We start from the raw sequence: 13,884 nt of genomic DNA, 5'->3' as shown, positions 1-13,884 counted from the left end.
AGCTGGCTATCTCGGATCGTTGGAGCCCATGATCTATAGGTCCATTAGGTTCCCCTACTAGCTCATATGTAATAAACTTAGAACAGTATGATATAATAATCTGAATTGTTCGAATTAGGTGAGGAGAGAGAAACCGACAAGTATATGTGATATAATGGTCGAGTTTTTCAGTTTAGAGATACACCTTTAATATTTAAATATGAGAATATGAATACGTTCATATTCGGAAGCTCAAAAATAATGGAAATGGTCAAATATGTAAAAAGTCAAAGACTTGACTTTTGACTTTTAAAAGTCAAAATTTGACCGACCTTATTTACAAGTTTGATTTGAATTTCGAGAAAATGAATGCGGATTCATCCTCGGGAGGTCAAAATTAGTCAACACAAAAAAAACATAAAAAAGTCAAAATGTTGACTTTTTGGTCAAAGTTTGACTTTGACCAAATGACTATTTTGCCCTTCGATTATAGTTAATGGGAAAATCCAAACTTTGTTGGATAATTCCACTAAAAAAATAGTGGGTTAGGTGTTGGCTTATAGTGGAGACATTAAGCCTACTAAGATAGTGGATTATAGGTGTTAGGTTTTTATGGATTTGGTTCATGCAATTGTTGCATGGTTTATTCTATAAAATGAGCTTTTGAATTTAAATTAAAGACTTTTGACAATTTGCTAATTTTTTTTCTAATTTAGGTTGGAAAAAATCTCTTTTTCTTTGTGTGAAGTTCAGAAAGGAAACCCAAACCAAAATCCAATTTCATTCCTTTTTTCCATCTCTTTTCTCTCTCTCGGGGTTCTTCATCCATCGGGTCCCACAACCCGGTTCTGAGTCTAGAGGATAGTAGGTCAACTTTAATGGTGGTCCAGAAGAGTTCGGGTCAAGATTCGGCAAGGAAAAGCGTTGTTAGAGAGCTTCAAATGTAAGTTAATTACTGTTTATTTTTCCATCAATTTGCATGCTTTTTTCCTTTAAATTAGAAGCAATTAGAGTGTAATTAGATCCTAATTCCACTGCGTATGTCTCGTGTTCCATCACTGCCACCGAATAATGGAGTTACACGAGAGCCAAGTAGAGTTGCAATGCAATGTTGCGATGACTCGACAGGTGCTGATCAACATTCGACGCAATATTTACACGATCCACCTGAACCAAAGGCAATTGGCAGAGCGCAACCATGAGTATTTTAACTTTTTGACAGACTATCTACATGGTCCCATGGTGCCTCTGCATTTACAGCAACATCTGCATTTTGAAAAAGCTCCTTGAGTACCTCAGCAAAATCCTCCTCCTGAACCTCCTTCTCAATAAGTCTACAAATTTTTTTTGTTGCGATCATTCTTTCATTTTAAATTCATTTCATTACTTTTATGTATAGAAGCTATTCCCTGATTCTTTGTACATGCTGAAATTTTGTATTGCAATATTTGTAATTCTTCGTATACTTGGTTAATTTTAATACAACTGAGTAACTATTCTTTCTTTATGCGTTAGCTTCTTTACTTATCATCCTTTGTCAATTATTGCGATGTTCTTTATCTTATATTTTGTGTTATTCATTGTGGTGCCATGATGAGTTATATGCATACCGTAGCAACATTTCCCACACTTTGTATTTTCTGACTAACACTTAGATAATTCATAGCAATAGCATTGCTTTACCTTTTATACTTCAAGACTCTGCTCAAACCTTCTTTTCAAAATTTTGACTAAGTGTTTTGTCTATTCTGTCCAAACAAACGCAATGAGGACCTTGCACATCTCTAAATTTGGGGGTGGGGAAGGTCTGAACGGATGCGATCAAGCGGATGCTGTTATCCTTAGGAAAATGCGTTCATGGTTATCAAAAAAAAAAAAAAATCATACAAACTCCAATGTCAGCGCAAGGGAAAATCCCAACCTGATAAGAGTTATGTCGTGAAAGGAACCTGCTCATAGTTGGATGTTCGCATGACACCCGTGGGAGCAAGCCAAAACGAAGGTGGGTTTCCAAGATCGACGCAATATGAAAAGAAAAGAAAAAGAAAGAGAAAAATAAAAATATAAGGGACAACTCCTTTGACCAGCAAAAGTAAAAACTTAGTTGAAAATCAAGAGTTGAAGTTGAGATTGGCACACAACCGTAGTTGTATGTTCGCATGACACCCATGGGAGCAAGCCAAAATGAAGGGTGTAACCATGATCAACAGTCTCTAATAAAATGACACAAACTAGACCACCGCATACAGATGCACCAAGTTGTTTTTTCAAGAAGAGGTAAACATTCTTCTTAAAACAAAAAGGAAATTTTTTAGTAGAGGTTTGCTGTATAAAAGAATAGAGTAGGGCATGTTGTTGAATTATGAAGGATAGAAGAAAATTGCATTGTTAAGTAATGTTGTATAAGTGGAGAATTCGGAGCAATCAATCAACGCAAAGTTAGGATAAAAATTGAGTGAAATTGCCTTAGTTGAAGATATGCTTGAGGACAAGCATATATCTAAATTCGGGGGATTGATAACTTGTAGAAATACAAGTTATTTATACTGTTTTATTTAGATATTGCGGCAAAAAGAAAGGAAAGTTGCGTCGTTAGTATACAAATTGGCTAAGAAATACGAAAGTTATGAAATGTCATAAATACACCCACTAATACCATTGTGATGGCAAAATAGGATGTTTCAGTTTCAGTTTTGCAGGAAACTAGTCACTGCATGCGTTAAATTACTCAAAGACAAAATGAACAACGCATCTATGTCGCATTGCGCCCATCAATCAAGAACGAAGAGATGATCAACGCAATGACGGCGTATGCGACAATCGATCTAGAGCCTAGCGATCAACGCAATTTCAACTGCATGCGGTAATAAAAAACAACACCGCATGCGGTGATCAACTGAAGATGTGAAGAGCAATGCATTTGTGGACGATTCTGACAAGTGTACAGCTTTTAGTTGTGCATTTCACTCTGCCATTTAAGAACTACCATAACTATACTGTGGGGACCACAAATTCAAAGAGCCAAGGCCTCGCCTATAAATAGCTTCTTCAAATTCACTGCAAAATATACATGAATACATAGAGACATGCATACACTAATTCTAAGAGAGAGGCTGCTCTGAAGCGACTGTCTAGAGTAGATCCGGGAGAACGATGAGATAAGGCCGAGAGGTGAGTCTTCGAGAAGAGAATCCTTCCAATTCCTGTAGCTGAAGCTCTATGCAAAGGTCAATTCTACCGGGAAAATAAGCCTGAGAGGAAAGCTTTCCTCTCCACCACATCCACATGCCGGCAAGCACAATCTCCAATTAGGATCTATGTCAAGACGTTGACACTCTTTCCGTATTTGTTTCTATCCTCTATTTCATCTTCTTTAATCTCTCATTCATAGACATGTATCAAATGCTTAATTTTAGAATTAAATGTTATCATCGTCACAATTATCATATCTCTGTCTCTTTCCATACTTTTATCATTCACTTTCTCCATGATGTGTTCTTAATCTCCAGAGTAAAAAGCGAGAATTAAACGAGTGAGTTAATTTGTGTTAAGAAATCAATACCTAGGATAACATCAAACGCTAGTAATTCTAATGGAATCAAGTCAACCCAAAAACTCTTATTCCCAAGAATTACTTCATAATTCTTGTAATACTCATGTACAGCTAGAGTATCTCCTATAGGCATAGAGATAAACAAATCCTCATTCATACGCTTAGGCACTCTATCTATATGTAATGCACAAATGCTAGATGTGAATGAGTGCATAGCACCAGGATCAAATAATGCATAAACAGATTGATTACATAAAGTTATCGTACTAGTTACGACATTTGGAGCCTCTTCCGCTTCCTGGTGTGTCATAGCGTATACTCTACCCTGCTGCTACTGCTATTGTTGTTGCTATTGCTATTGGGGTTGTCCAGCTACCCCTTTCTGCTTAGCTATACTGGATCCCTCTCCTCTAGTTCCGGTCGCTCTAGGTTGGTTTACAGTCTGTGTAACTCCTCTTTGCTCACTCTGTGCTCCATGACCTAGTTGAGGATAATCTCTCTTGAAATTCCCTGCTTGTTCGCACTGGAAGCACACATTCTTATTGCCATAACATACTCTTGTATGAGGTCTTCCACAGTTTATACAAAGTGGTTTCCTCCCTGTACTAGCTACTGACTCGCTAGCACGACCTGATACTGATCTACCACTCTGTTCGGCTATAGGTCTTGACCTCTTTCGACTTGAACTTTCTTGGCCCATACCTCCAAAGCTCCTTGTACCCGACTGTTCAGAGAACGAGGGTCTAAATCTCCTACTTCACGTTTCTCCAGGCATTCTAAACTATCCTTCACCTGGCTGGAGTACATCTTCCCTCACTATACTCTACTCTACTCGGATAGCGGTCTCAACTAACTGAGTGAAATTCACCCAATTGGATGTAGAGGTAACGGGTATACATATCTTCCTTCTTAGGCCATTCTCAAATCTTCTACACCTCTCCTTCTCTTCCGCGATGATCGGAAGGGCATACTGAGATAACTCAGTAAATCTTTGTTCATACTCAGCAACCGTCATCACTCTCTGAGTTAGCCTAAGGAATTCCTCCCTCTTTGCTTCTTTAAAAGAACTAGGGTAGTATTTATCCTCAAGACCAAGTCATAGTTTTCGAACGATTCCTTCTAGCTTCTATCACTTTCCACCACTTCTCAGCCGCTTTTTGCAGCAAGAATGCCGCTATCTCGACCCTACGATCCTAGGGCATCTCATAACCTTAAAACATTTCTTAATCAAATCCAACCAGATCTCAGCATTTACTGGATCTGTGGCTCCATCGAACGTCGTGGCACCTAAAGCTTTCAGCCTCTCGACACCAAATTTCTTTTCTGGATCGTTTTGAATCAATCCTACACTCGCCACCAATCTTTGGATGATTCTATCAAATACTCGATCCTCCATCTGGGGTTTTACACCTACCCTTGGTGTACTTGACTCGTTTGTAGAAGTTCCTTCCTGCTCTATTGAGTCTCTAACTCTTTTCCCCTTCAGATCTGGGTCCCATCTAACTTCAAGACCTCCACTGGTAGGGTCAACATTCCTCTTCTCAGTCTGCTTCCTCTACTTGCCACTTCTCCTCAGCATCTTTGCCTAATTATTAGGTACACATGTTAGGGACTTAACTATGGGACTTAATCTAATGCATGAACTCTCTCTTTCACCTAATACCTTATGCTTTAATACTAAACTAGCTCAAACCTTTCCCAAGTTGACATATACCTTTGCTCTGATACCAAGCCCCACCCCAGACTAACCTCTAAGCTTGAGAAAGGGCATGACTGCAGCAGTTATCAACCCTTTGGCTGACACTTACTGCCTAACAACTCTTGCAGAATAACTCTGATACCAAAATATAAACTATATACACCGACATGTCTTTAGGCCAACAATTTATTAATTTAGAAACATAACCTTTTTAGAGTCATTACAACACTAGATTTACCAGTCCCCAAAACCCAAAAGCCTAGTCCCTATATGAACAATAGTAAAATGTGTACAATATTAACAATAATCACCTAAACCGATAGGTTACAAATCTCTTATTTCTTTAGTGGCAGAGCAGATGCAAAGCTATCTTCAGAGGATTTGACCGATACTTGTGTGTGTGGGGACGGGGGGGGGGGGGGGAACATTTTAAAACGGGGTGAGCTTGGGCCTAGTGAGTGACTTAAGAAAGATAATTGATTCTCATGCAAAATCTCAAATAAGAGTTCAAATTGAAACATAAGATTTTACAGTACTGGTATTGCAGTGTAAACATTTTCCAAGCATAAAGCTTATAAAGCTGTTTTAGTCATAAAACAGTAAAACTGTTTCTCAGTTGAGAATAACCTTACTGTAGATAAAATAATCCTAACACCAACTACTAGTCAAGAGAGAACCCTTTTGCTCAATCTCTGACTCTAACTACCTATGCACATGTGGACATACTAAGTACCCTTGTACCATAGGTATTTCTATTCAGATACCTTCTCAAACATCCTTCAGTATCTGGTTGGTTTGGTACTTTCTCAAATGTCCTTCAGTACCAATAGATACCTTCTCAAATGTCCTTCAGTATCTAGTTGGGTGGATACCTTCTTAAATGTCCTTTGGTATCGCGTTTTAAGTAAAACTAGTCATAAATGACTCTCTCTCTTTAAAACATGTAAACTATAACACATAAAAATATGGCTTTAAAGATACTAACGCATGCTGAGTATATAAACCGCTTTCCAACAACTTCTCACACATGCATGCGTTTAAAACATAATTCATAGCTTGCTTGGAAATCACTTTGTAAAACTAGTTGGCATGAGAATACTCTTCTTTAAAACATGCTTTCTATAACACGTTGTAATCAAACATTTTAAGCAAATGTTTTAGTCAAAACGTTTTAGCTACTCACCTTGCTTGTTTAGGAGCTTTTCACTCTAGTAGCTCCCTTTTCTACCTCAGGCTCCCTTTTCACCCCTAGAATCTAGATCCAAATTACAGCTTAGATTACTCATAGTTCTGGATCTTATTTTGAGATACTTCCTTCTACAAACATGTTCTAAAATGTCTCAGGAAGCTTACCCTAAACTTTGAGCTCATAAATCATCGTAGTTTGGCCGGAATCACAGAATCTTCAAGACTGGCCCAAACAGATCCGACAGCCTGACCCTTCTGTCTTCTTCTCAGTTTCCAGCCCGATCCCTTTGAGCTTTTCTTCCAGAAGCCCTACCCTAAAACCTAGACTTTTAGAGATTTCAGGTGGCTTTGGAATCACTCCAAATTCACGAGTAAATTGGGAGAACTCCTCTTCCCAAGTTGATGCATCCTCTTCATACCTCACTATCCAATGCGTCCTCTATGATTAACGCATGGATTTGGCTCCAACGCAAGGTTTGCTCAACTCTCCCACTCTTTTTAGGGTATTTCTGAATTGTGACCTAAAAATGAAGTGTCATGGCTCTATTTATAGGCGTCCAAACCTTCTCCGGAGTTGACACCACTTACTTGGCTGCATGGCCAAGTGTCTCCTTCTCACTTCATCAACAAAATGATATGATCATCGCAAGCTAAGTGTCTTACTCCCATGTTGTCAATGCATGAGCCTCCAATCTGATGCCACCACCTCAAATTCTTAAGGCTTAAGGCTTTCCTCCTAAAAAGACACATGGTTTTTATGACGTTTTCTATGTGAGCTCACCCTTGTATGCGTCCAACTCTTGGATGCTCAACGCCTAGTCCATAAACAATGCATAGCCTCTACTCAACGCATAGCAAGCCAATTCACTATCATTACAATTCAACTTAGCCATCGCAAGGAGCTAACCATCACCAACGCATAGGGTGACCGTCCATCCTCGACGCATGGCTCACTCGTACAGCTTGCTGGGCATGGACGCATGGTGTTTGCCACCAACGCATAGGCGCGCTGCATGGGCTGGCCGCTCGACGCATGGGTGTGCTTGGTCGGGTGCTTAGGCGCATGGGCGTTCTACTTCGACATATGGGCTGCCTTTCCATGCATGCCTCCCCTACTCATGTGCCTTCCAACGCATCATCTCCATTTTTCTTCCTTCAGCAGCATGCCATCCCCAACCACACTTCCAACGCATCAACCCACCAATTTCTATACTTAGCCAAATTTTCCAAATTTTCCCCAAGAGTTAAACTTCCAAATTTCCTCTTTTCTTCAAATCTCCACTTTTTCCTCTACCATTCCACACTAGTTTCCACATCAACCTACTCATCACACTAGTCTTAGTAGGGAACATACTCAAGTAGAGAAATTAGGATTCGGGGTTCACAAACCGCCGTAATGGGAAAGCTGCAGGAATTGATCCATAGCACGATGGCAGGGCAGCCTACCCAGACCAAGGCTCAGGGGGAGCCGGTGCCACCTGAGCAGTTACGACAGATCCGACCATAGGATAGAGACATGCAGGGCCTGTCACTTGAGGCCAAACATCTGAGAGATTTTCGGAAGTATGACCCCCGCCCCTTTGATGGATCGTTGGGGGACCCCGTCAATGTAGAGATGTGGTTTTCATCTATTGAGACAATATTACATTTTATGAGGTGCCCGGAGGAGCACAAGCTTCAATGCGCGGTCTTCATGCTGACTAGTAATGCGGAAATCTGGTGGCGTTCAGCAGAAAAGATGATTGACACTGGTGGTGAACTTGCAACCTGGGAGCAGTTCAAAGAACGCTTTTATGAGAAGTACTTCTCGGCCAACACCCGATACAATAAACAGGAAAAATTCTTGAACTTGCGGCAGGGGGTTATGTCAGTGGAGGAATACGAGCAAGAATTCAATAAGTTGTCTCGCTTTGCTCTTGAACTAGTAGCCACCGAGGATTCGAGGACCAAGAGATTTATCCAGGGCCTGAGGAGCAGACTGCAGGGGATGGTGCATGCCTTGGATCTCAAGACATATGGTGCGGCACTACGGGCCGCCGTGAGGATTGATGCCGACTCCCAGGTGGGTGACGAATACAGGAGGTCACTCGGGATTGGGACCTCCGAAGGGCAGAAAAGGAAGGCCGAGCACAAGGTTCCTGAACATCAGCAGAGGAGCCAGAACACAGTGAATGCTCCACATCAGTGGGGACAATAGGGTTCCCAGGCTGTGACTAGCAAGGAGGACAGACCGATATGTACCACTTGTGGTAAGCAACACTAGGGACATTGTCTAGCCGGCTCTGGGATTTTTTTTCGATGTGATCAGAAGGGGCAAATGTCAAATAGATGCCCGAGGAGGAATGTGCCTGAGCACAGGGGCCAGCCCGTAAGCTCATTCTAGGGAGGCTCAGGCCACCAGAAATAGTAGGGAAAGGTATTTTTTACCACTCGGTGTGAGGCCGAGAAGTCAGGCACCGTGGTGACAGTTACACTTCCCATTTTGGGACACCATGCTCTTTTTTTATTTGACTCTGGCTCTTCGCACTCGCTTATATCTGTTGTATTTGTGAGGCATGCCATGTTAAACTCAGAACCGTTGCCATTTGCATTGTCCATTTCCACTCCATCATGAGAGATCATGTTAGCGATAGAAAAGATAAAAGCATGTCAGGTAGAGGTAGCCAATCGCGCATTAGATGTAACCCTGATAATTTTAGATATGCACGATTTTGATGTTATATTAGGCATGGATTGGTTAGCTGCTAACCATGCCAGCATAGATTGCTCCCGCAAGGAGGTCATCTTTAACCCTCCTATAGGGGCCAGTTTTAAGTTTAAAGGGGTTGGGACCATAGTCCTACCCAAAGTGATATCCGCATTGAAGGCCAATAGGCTATTCAACCAAGGAGCCTGAGGCTTTATGGCCAGTATGGTGGACAACAGAGAGAATGAAGTCACCTTGACTTCGGACTCAATAGTGAGGGATTTTCTAGACGTGTTTCCAAAAGATCTTCTCGGACTGCCCCCACAACGGGAGATAGATTTTGCCTTTGAATGGAGCCAGGCACAACCCCTATTTCGAGGCTCCGTACAGGATGGCCCCGGAAGAGTTGAAGGAACTAAAGGTCCAATTGTAGGAGTTATTGGACAAGGGTTTCATACGCCCTAGCGTGTCACCATGGGGTGCACCTATTTTGTTTGTGAAAAAGAAAGATGGATCATTACGTCTGTGCATTGATTACAGAGATTTTAACAAGGTCATTGTCAAGAACAAATATCCCCTTCCCAGGATCGATGATTTGTTTGACCAGTTACAGGGAGCTACGGTATTCTCTAAGATTGATCTTCGGTCAGGATACCACCAGCTGAGGATAAAGGATAGTGACATACCCAAGACAGCTTTCCGTTCGAGGTATGGACATTATGAGTTCATGGTGATGTCATTCGGTCTAACGAATGCACTAGCAGTGTTCAAGGAATTCCTTGACACCTTCGTGATTGTTTTTATTGATGATATCTTGATTTATTCCAAGACAGAGGCCGAGCATGAAGAGCATTTGCAGAAAGTTCTGGAGACGTTGAGGGCCAATAAGCTATATGCTAATTTTTCTAAATGTGAATTTTGGTTGAAGCAGGTGTCCTTTCTAGGGCATGTGGTATCCAAGGAAGGTGTCTCTGTGGATCCTGCAAAGGTGGAGGCAGTTACGGGTTGCGCTCGTCCAACCATGGTCAGTAAGGTGCACAGTTTCCTGGGGTTACAGGCTACTACAGACGATTTGTAAAGGACTTCTCTCGCATAGTTGCCCCATTAACTCAGTTGACCCGGAAAGAAACAGCATTTGTTTGGAATGAGGCTTGTGAAGGGGTTGGGAGGCGTATTGATGCAGTGATGCATCCAAGAAGGGGTTGGGAGGCATATTGATGCAGTAGGGTAGAGTAGTTTCTTATGCTCCACGTCAGTTGAAGAAGCACGAATAGAACTACCCCACGCATGACTTGGAGTTAGCAGCGATGGTTTTTGCTCTTAAGATCTGGAGACATTACTTATATGGAGAGAAGATACAGATCTTCACCGACCACAAGAGTTTGAAGTACTTTTTCACTCAGAAGGAGTAAAACATGAGGCAAAGAAGGTGGTTGTTACTGGTGAAGGATTATGACTATGAAATTTTGTATCATCCAGGGAAACCAAACGTAGTGGAGATGCTTTAAGTAGAAAGGTAGCCCATTCAGAAGCTCTCATTACCAGACAGACTCACTTATGCAAGGAACTGGAGAGGGCAAAGATTGCAGTGGTGGTGGGAAAGGTCACGACACAGTTGGCACAGTTGTCGGTGCGACCAAGCCTAAGGCAGAAGATTATTGATGCCAGTGAGACAACCCTTATCTGAAAGAGAGAGTTCGTAGGGTGGAGTCAGGCCAGGAGAGCGAATTCTCAGTTTCAGCAGAAGGTGGCCTCCTTTATCAAGGGCGTCTGTGCGTGCCAGCGGTTAGTGACATTAAAGATGAGTTGTTGTCAGAGGCTCATAGCTCATTATTTTCGATTCACCCCGACAGCACCAAGATGTATCAGGACCTGAAATGTTACTACTGGTGGAATGATATGAAAAGAGAGGTTGCAGAGTTCGTCAGTGAGTGTTTGGTGTGCCAGCAGGTCAAAGCCCCGAGGTAGAAGCCAGCCGGCTTGTTATAGCCATTGAATGTACCAGAATGGAAGTGGGAGCATGTGTCTATAGACTTCATCGTGGGGTTGCCTCGGACAGTCAAAGGTTTCACTGTGATATGGGTCGTTGTAGACAGACTTACGAAGCTAGCACATTTCATACCTGGAAATCCCACCTTTCCAGTGAATAAGTGGGCATAGATATACATGAAGGAGGTGGTAAGATTGCATGGAGTGCCCGTGTCCATTGTGTTGGACAGAGACCCTCATTTCATGTCTAACTTCTGGAAAAGTCTCCAGGTGGCTTTGGGGACCCAGTTAGACCTCAGTACAGCTTTCCATCCTCAGACTGATTGGCAGACAGAGAGATTGAATCAGATACTGGAAGACATGTTGCGTGCCTATGCCATAGAGTTTTGAGGAAGTTGGGATGCTTACTTGCATTTAATGGAGTTTGCTTATAATAATAGCTACCAGTCCACTATTGGGATGTCACCCTTTGAGGCCCTATATGGGAAGAGTTGCAGGTCCCCTGTGTGTTGGGATGAGGTAGGAGAGAGGAGATTGTTAGAACCTGAATTGTTGCAGACCAAAAATAAGGCAATACAAAAGATCAGGGCTCGTATGCAAACAACCCAGAGCAGACAGAAGAGCTATGTCGATGTAAGACATAAGGACCTAGAATTTGAGACTGGGGTGAAAGTGTTCTTAAAGGTGGCACTCATGAAAGTTATTCTGAGGTTTTGCAGGAAGGGAAAGTTGAGTCCGAGATTCATTGGACCTTTTGAGGTCCTGGAACGAGTTGGCCCTGTAGCTTACCATTTGTCTTTGCCCCCAGCATTGTCTTCAATTCATAATGTCTTCCATGTTTCGATGCTAAGGAAGTATGTGACAGAACCATCCCATGTAGTTGACTACGAGCCCTTACAGTTGAATGATAACTTGAGCTACGAGGAGAAGCCCATAGAGATCCTTGCCAGAGAGCTAAAGACATTGTGCCGCCAGGAAATTGCTTTTGTGAAAGTCCTGTGGTAGAACCACCAGTTCAGGGAAGCCACCTGGGAGCGAGAGGATGAGATGAAGGCCCAGTACCCAGAGCTTTTTCAACGATGAACTTTCGAGGACGAAAGTTCGTTGAGGAGGAAAGAATGTAACATCCCACACCTTTTTATTATTTAATAATAATGTAATTTTTCTTTTTTAGTAATTGTCCTTAGTTGAAGGGCGTGTTTGGAATTTTGGATTTGAAGTAAAAGTGCAGGGATTTAAGTGTTGGCGTGGAAATTAGTCAAAATTATTTAATTTTGAATTTCAATTTGAAAATTTATGGCAGGAATGTGGCTTGTTAGGAGGAATTCATAAGCCTTAAGTAAAAGAGGTGAATGCATAAGAAGACATGCAAAGTTGAGGGCTATTCGTTGGTGAAAGGAGAAGATGACACCTTGGCTTACGTTGATGTAAGAATGCATCGATGGTGTGAGGAAAGGACACTTGGACATGCGGCCAAGTAGGAGGTGTCGACCGTGGAGCAATCTTGGATGCCTATAAATAAGGCCAAGGACTTCAGATGAGAACTCAAATTCTCATCAAAGGACATAAAGAAGAGTGTAAGGACTAATGGGAGAAGACTATGCATTGATGGAGGAACGCATGCATTGGTAGCAAGACCATGTGTTGGTCAAGATGTTCTAAGAGGGGAGATGTTGTCGGGCAAAAAAGACAGAAAGTAGCATCAACTTGGAATGAGGAGTTCTCCTAAAATACTCACGCGTTTGATGTGATTCCAAAGCCATATGAAAGCTAAAAGAGTCTAGTTTTCAAGCTAGGGTTGATTGTTTTAACCAGTGGTCGAGCTGGGGATTGTCCAACAGTTTGGCTAGAAAATAATAATGAACTTGTGGTAATATTCTTGTTGACTATGTATTGCTTTCCCAAAAGTATATTTCTGTTGACAAAGTTATTTGTTTATCTAAAGGCACCACTCACTGGGCTTTATAGCTCATGTTTTCCATGTTTTATGTTTTACCCCCCCTCCCCCCCCCAAAGTAGCGAAAGGTGAGGAGTTCCAAGGTGCTGCTAAGGTCAAGGTCTTCCATGTGCCACGGTTACACTTTCGAAGGGTTTTATAGTTGTCATTGTAAACTTTGTTGTTAAGTCTTGGAGTTGTATAAACATTAAATTGTTGTAATATAAAATGGGCCTACTTAATCAGTTGTTGTTATCTCCTTAACTAAAACAGTTGGTTGTTGAACTTGTTCATTGGTATCAGAGTTATTTTCGCAAGAGTTATTAGGCAGTAAGTGTTAACTCAAGGGTTGATAACTGCTGCAGTCATGCCCTTTCCCAGGCTCGGAGGGTGGCCTGGGACGGAGTGTGACAGTTAAGAAAGATGAGAAAAAGCTGTGCGCGTAGACGATTTTGGGCACGGAGCTCGGTTGGTGCCTCAAACGGCTATCGAGCCCAGCGAGGATGCCCCGGGGCCTAATTTTAGTGCGCGAACTTTTCAACGGGCGAAAATTTGAAAACGGACCAAGGGGTTCAGAATGATGAGAAAAAGTCGTGCGCACAGACGGTTTTGGGAATGGAGATCGTTTTGTGTCCCAAATGGCTATCGAGCCCTACAAGGGTTCCCCAAGGCTCAGTTTTAGTATGAGACCTTTTCGACGGGCGAAAATTTGAAAATGTACCCAGGGGTTCAAAACGATGAGAAAAAGTCGTGCACGTAGAAAGTTTTGCGAACAGAGCTCCTTTGGTGCCCCAAGCGGCTATCATGCCCAGCAGGGGTGCCCTGGGGCCTAATTTTAGTGCGCGAACTTTACG

The 13,884-nt window shown here is 42.1% G+C and overlaps 1 protein-coding gene across 1 annotated transcript; it reads left to right on the top strand.

Annotated features, from left to right (window-relative positions):
- The first annotated feature begins 7,935 nt into the window (after positions 1–7,935).
- On the top strand, positions 7,936–8,616 carry LOC150037423 (uncharacterized). Its single transcript, XM_090311995.1, has one exon. The coding sequence runs from the start codon at positions 7,936–7,938 to the stop codon at positions 8,614–8,616; it is 681 nt and encodes a 226-aa protein (XP_090168121.1).
- Positions 8,617–13,884: the final 5,268 nt, after the last annotated feature.

This window comes from Benincasa hispida, chromosome 3 (assembly GCF_027475165.1).
Source record: "Benincasa hispida cultivar pf3 chromosome 3, pf3_genome.v1.1, whole genome shotgun sequence".
Lineage (NCBI taxonomy): Eukaryota > Viridiplantae > Streptophyta > Magnoliopsida > Cucurbitales > Cucurbitaceae > Benincasa > Benincasa hispida.
Note: the sequence above shows the minus strand (reverse complement) of the source record. Positions and strands in the feature narration are given on the sequence as shown.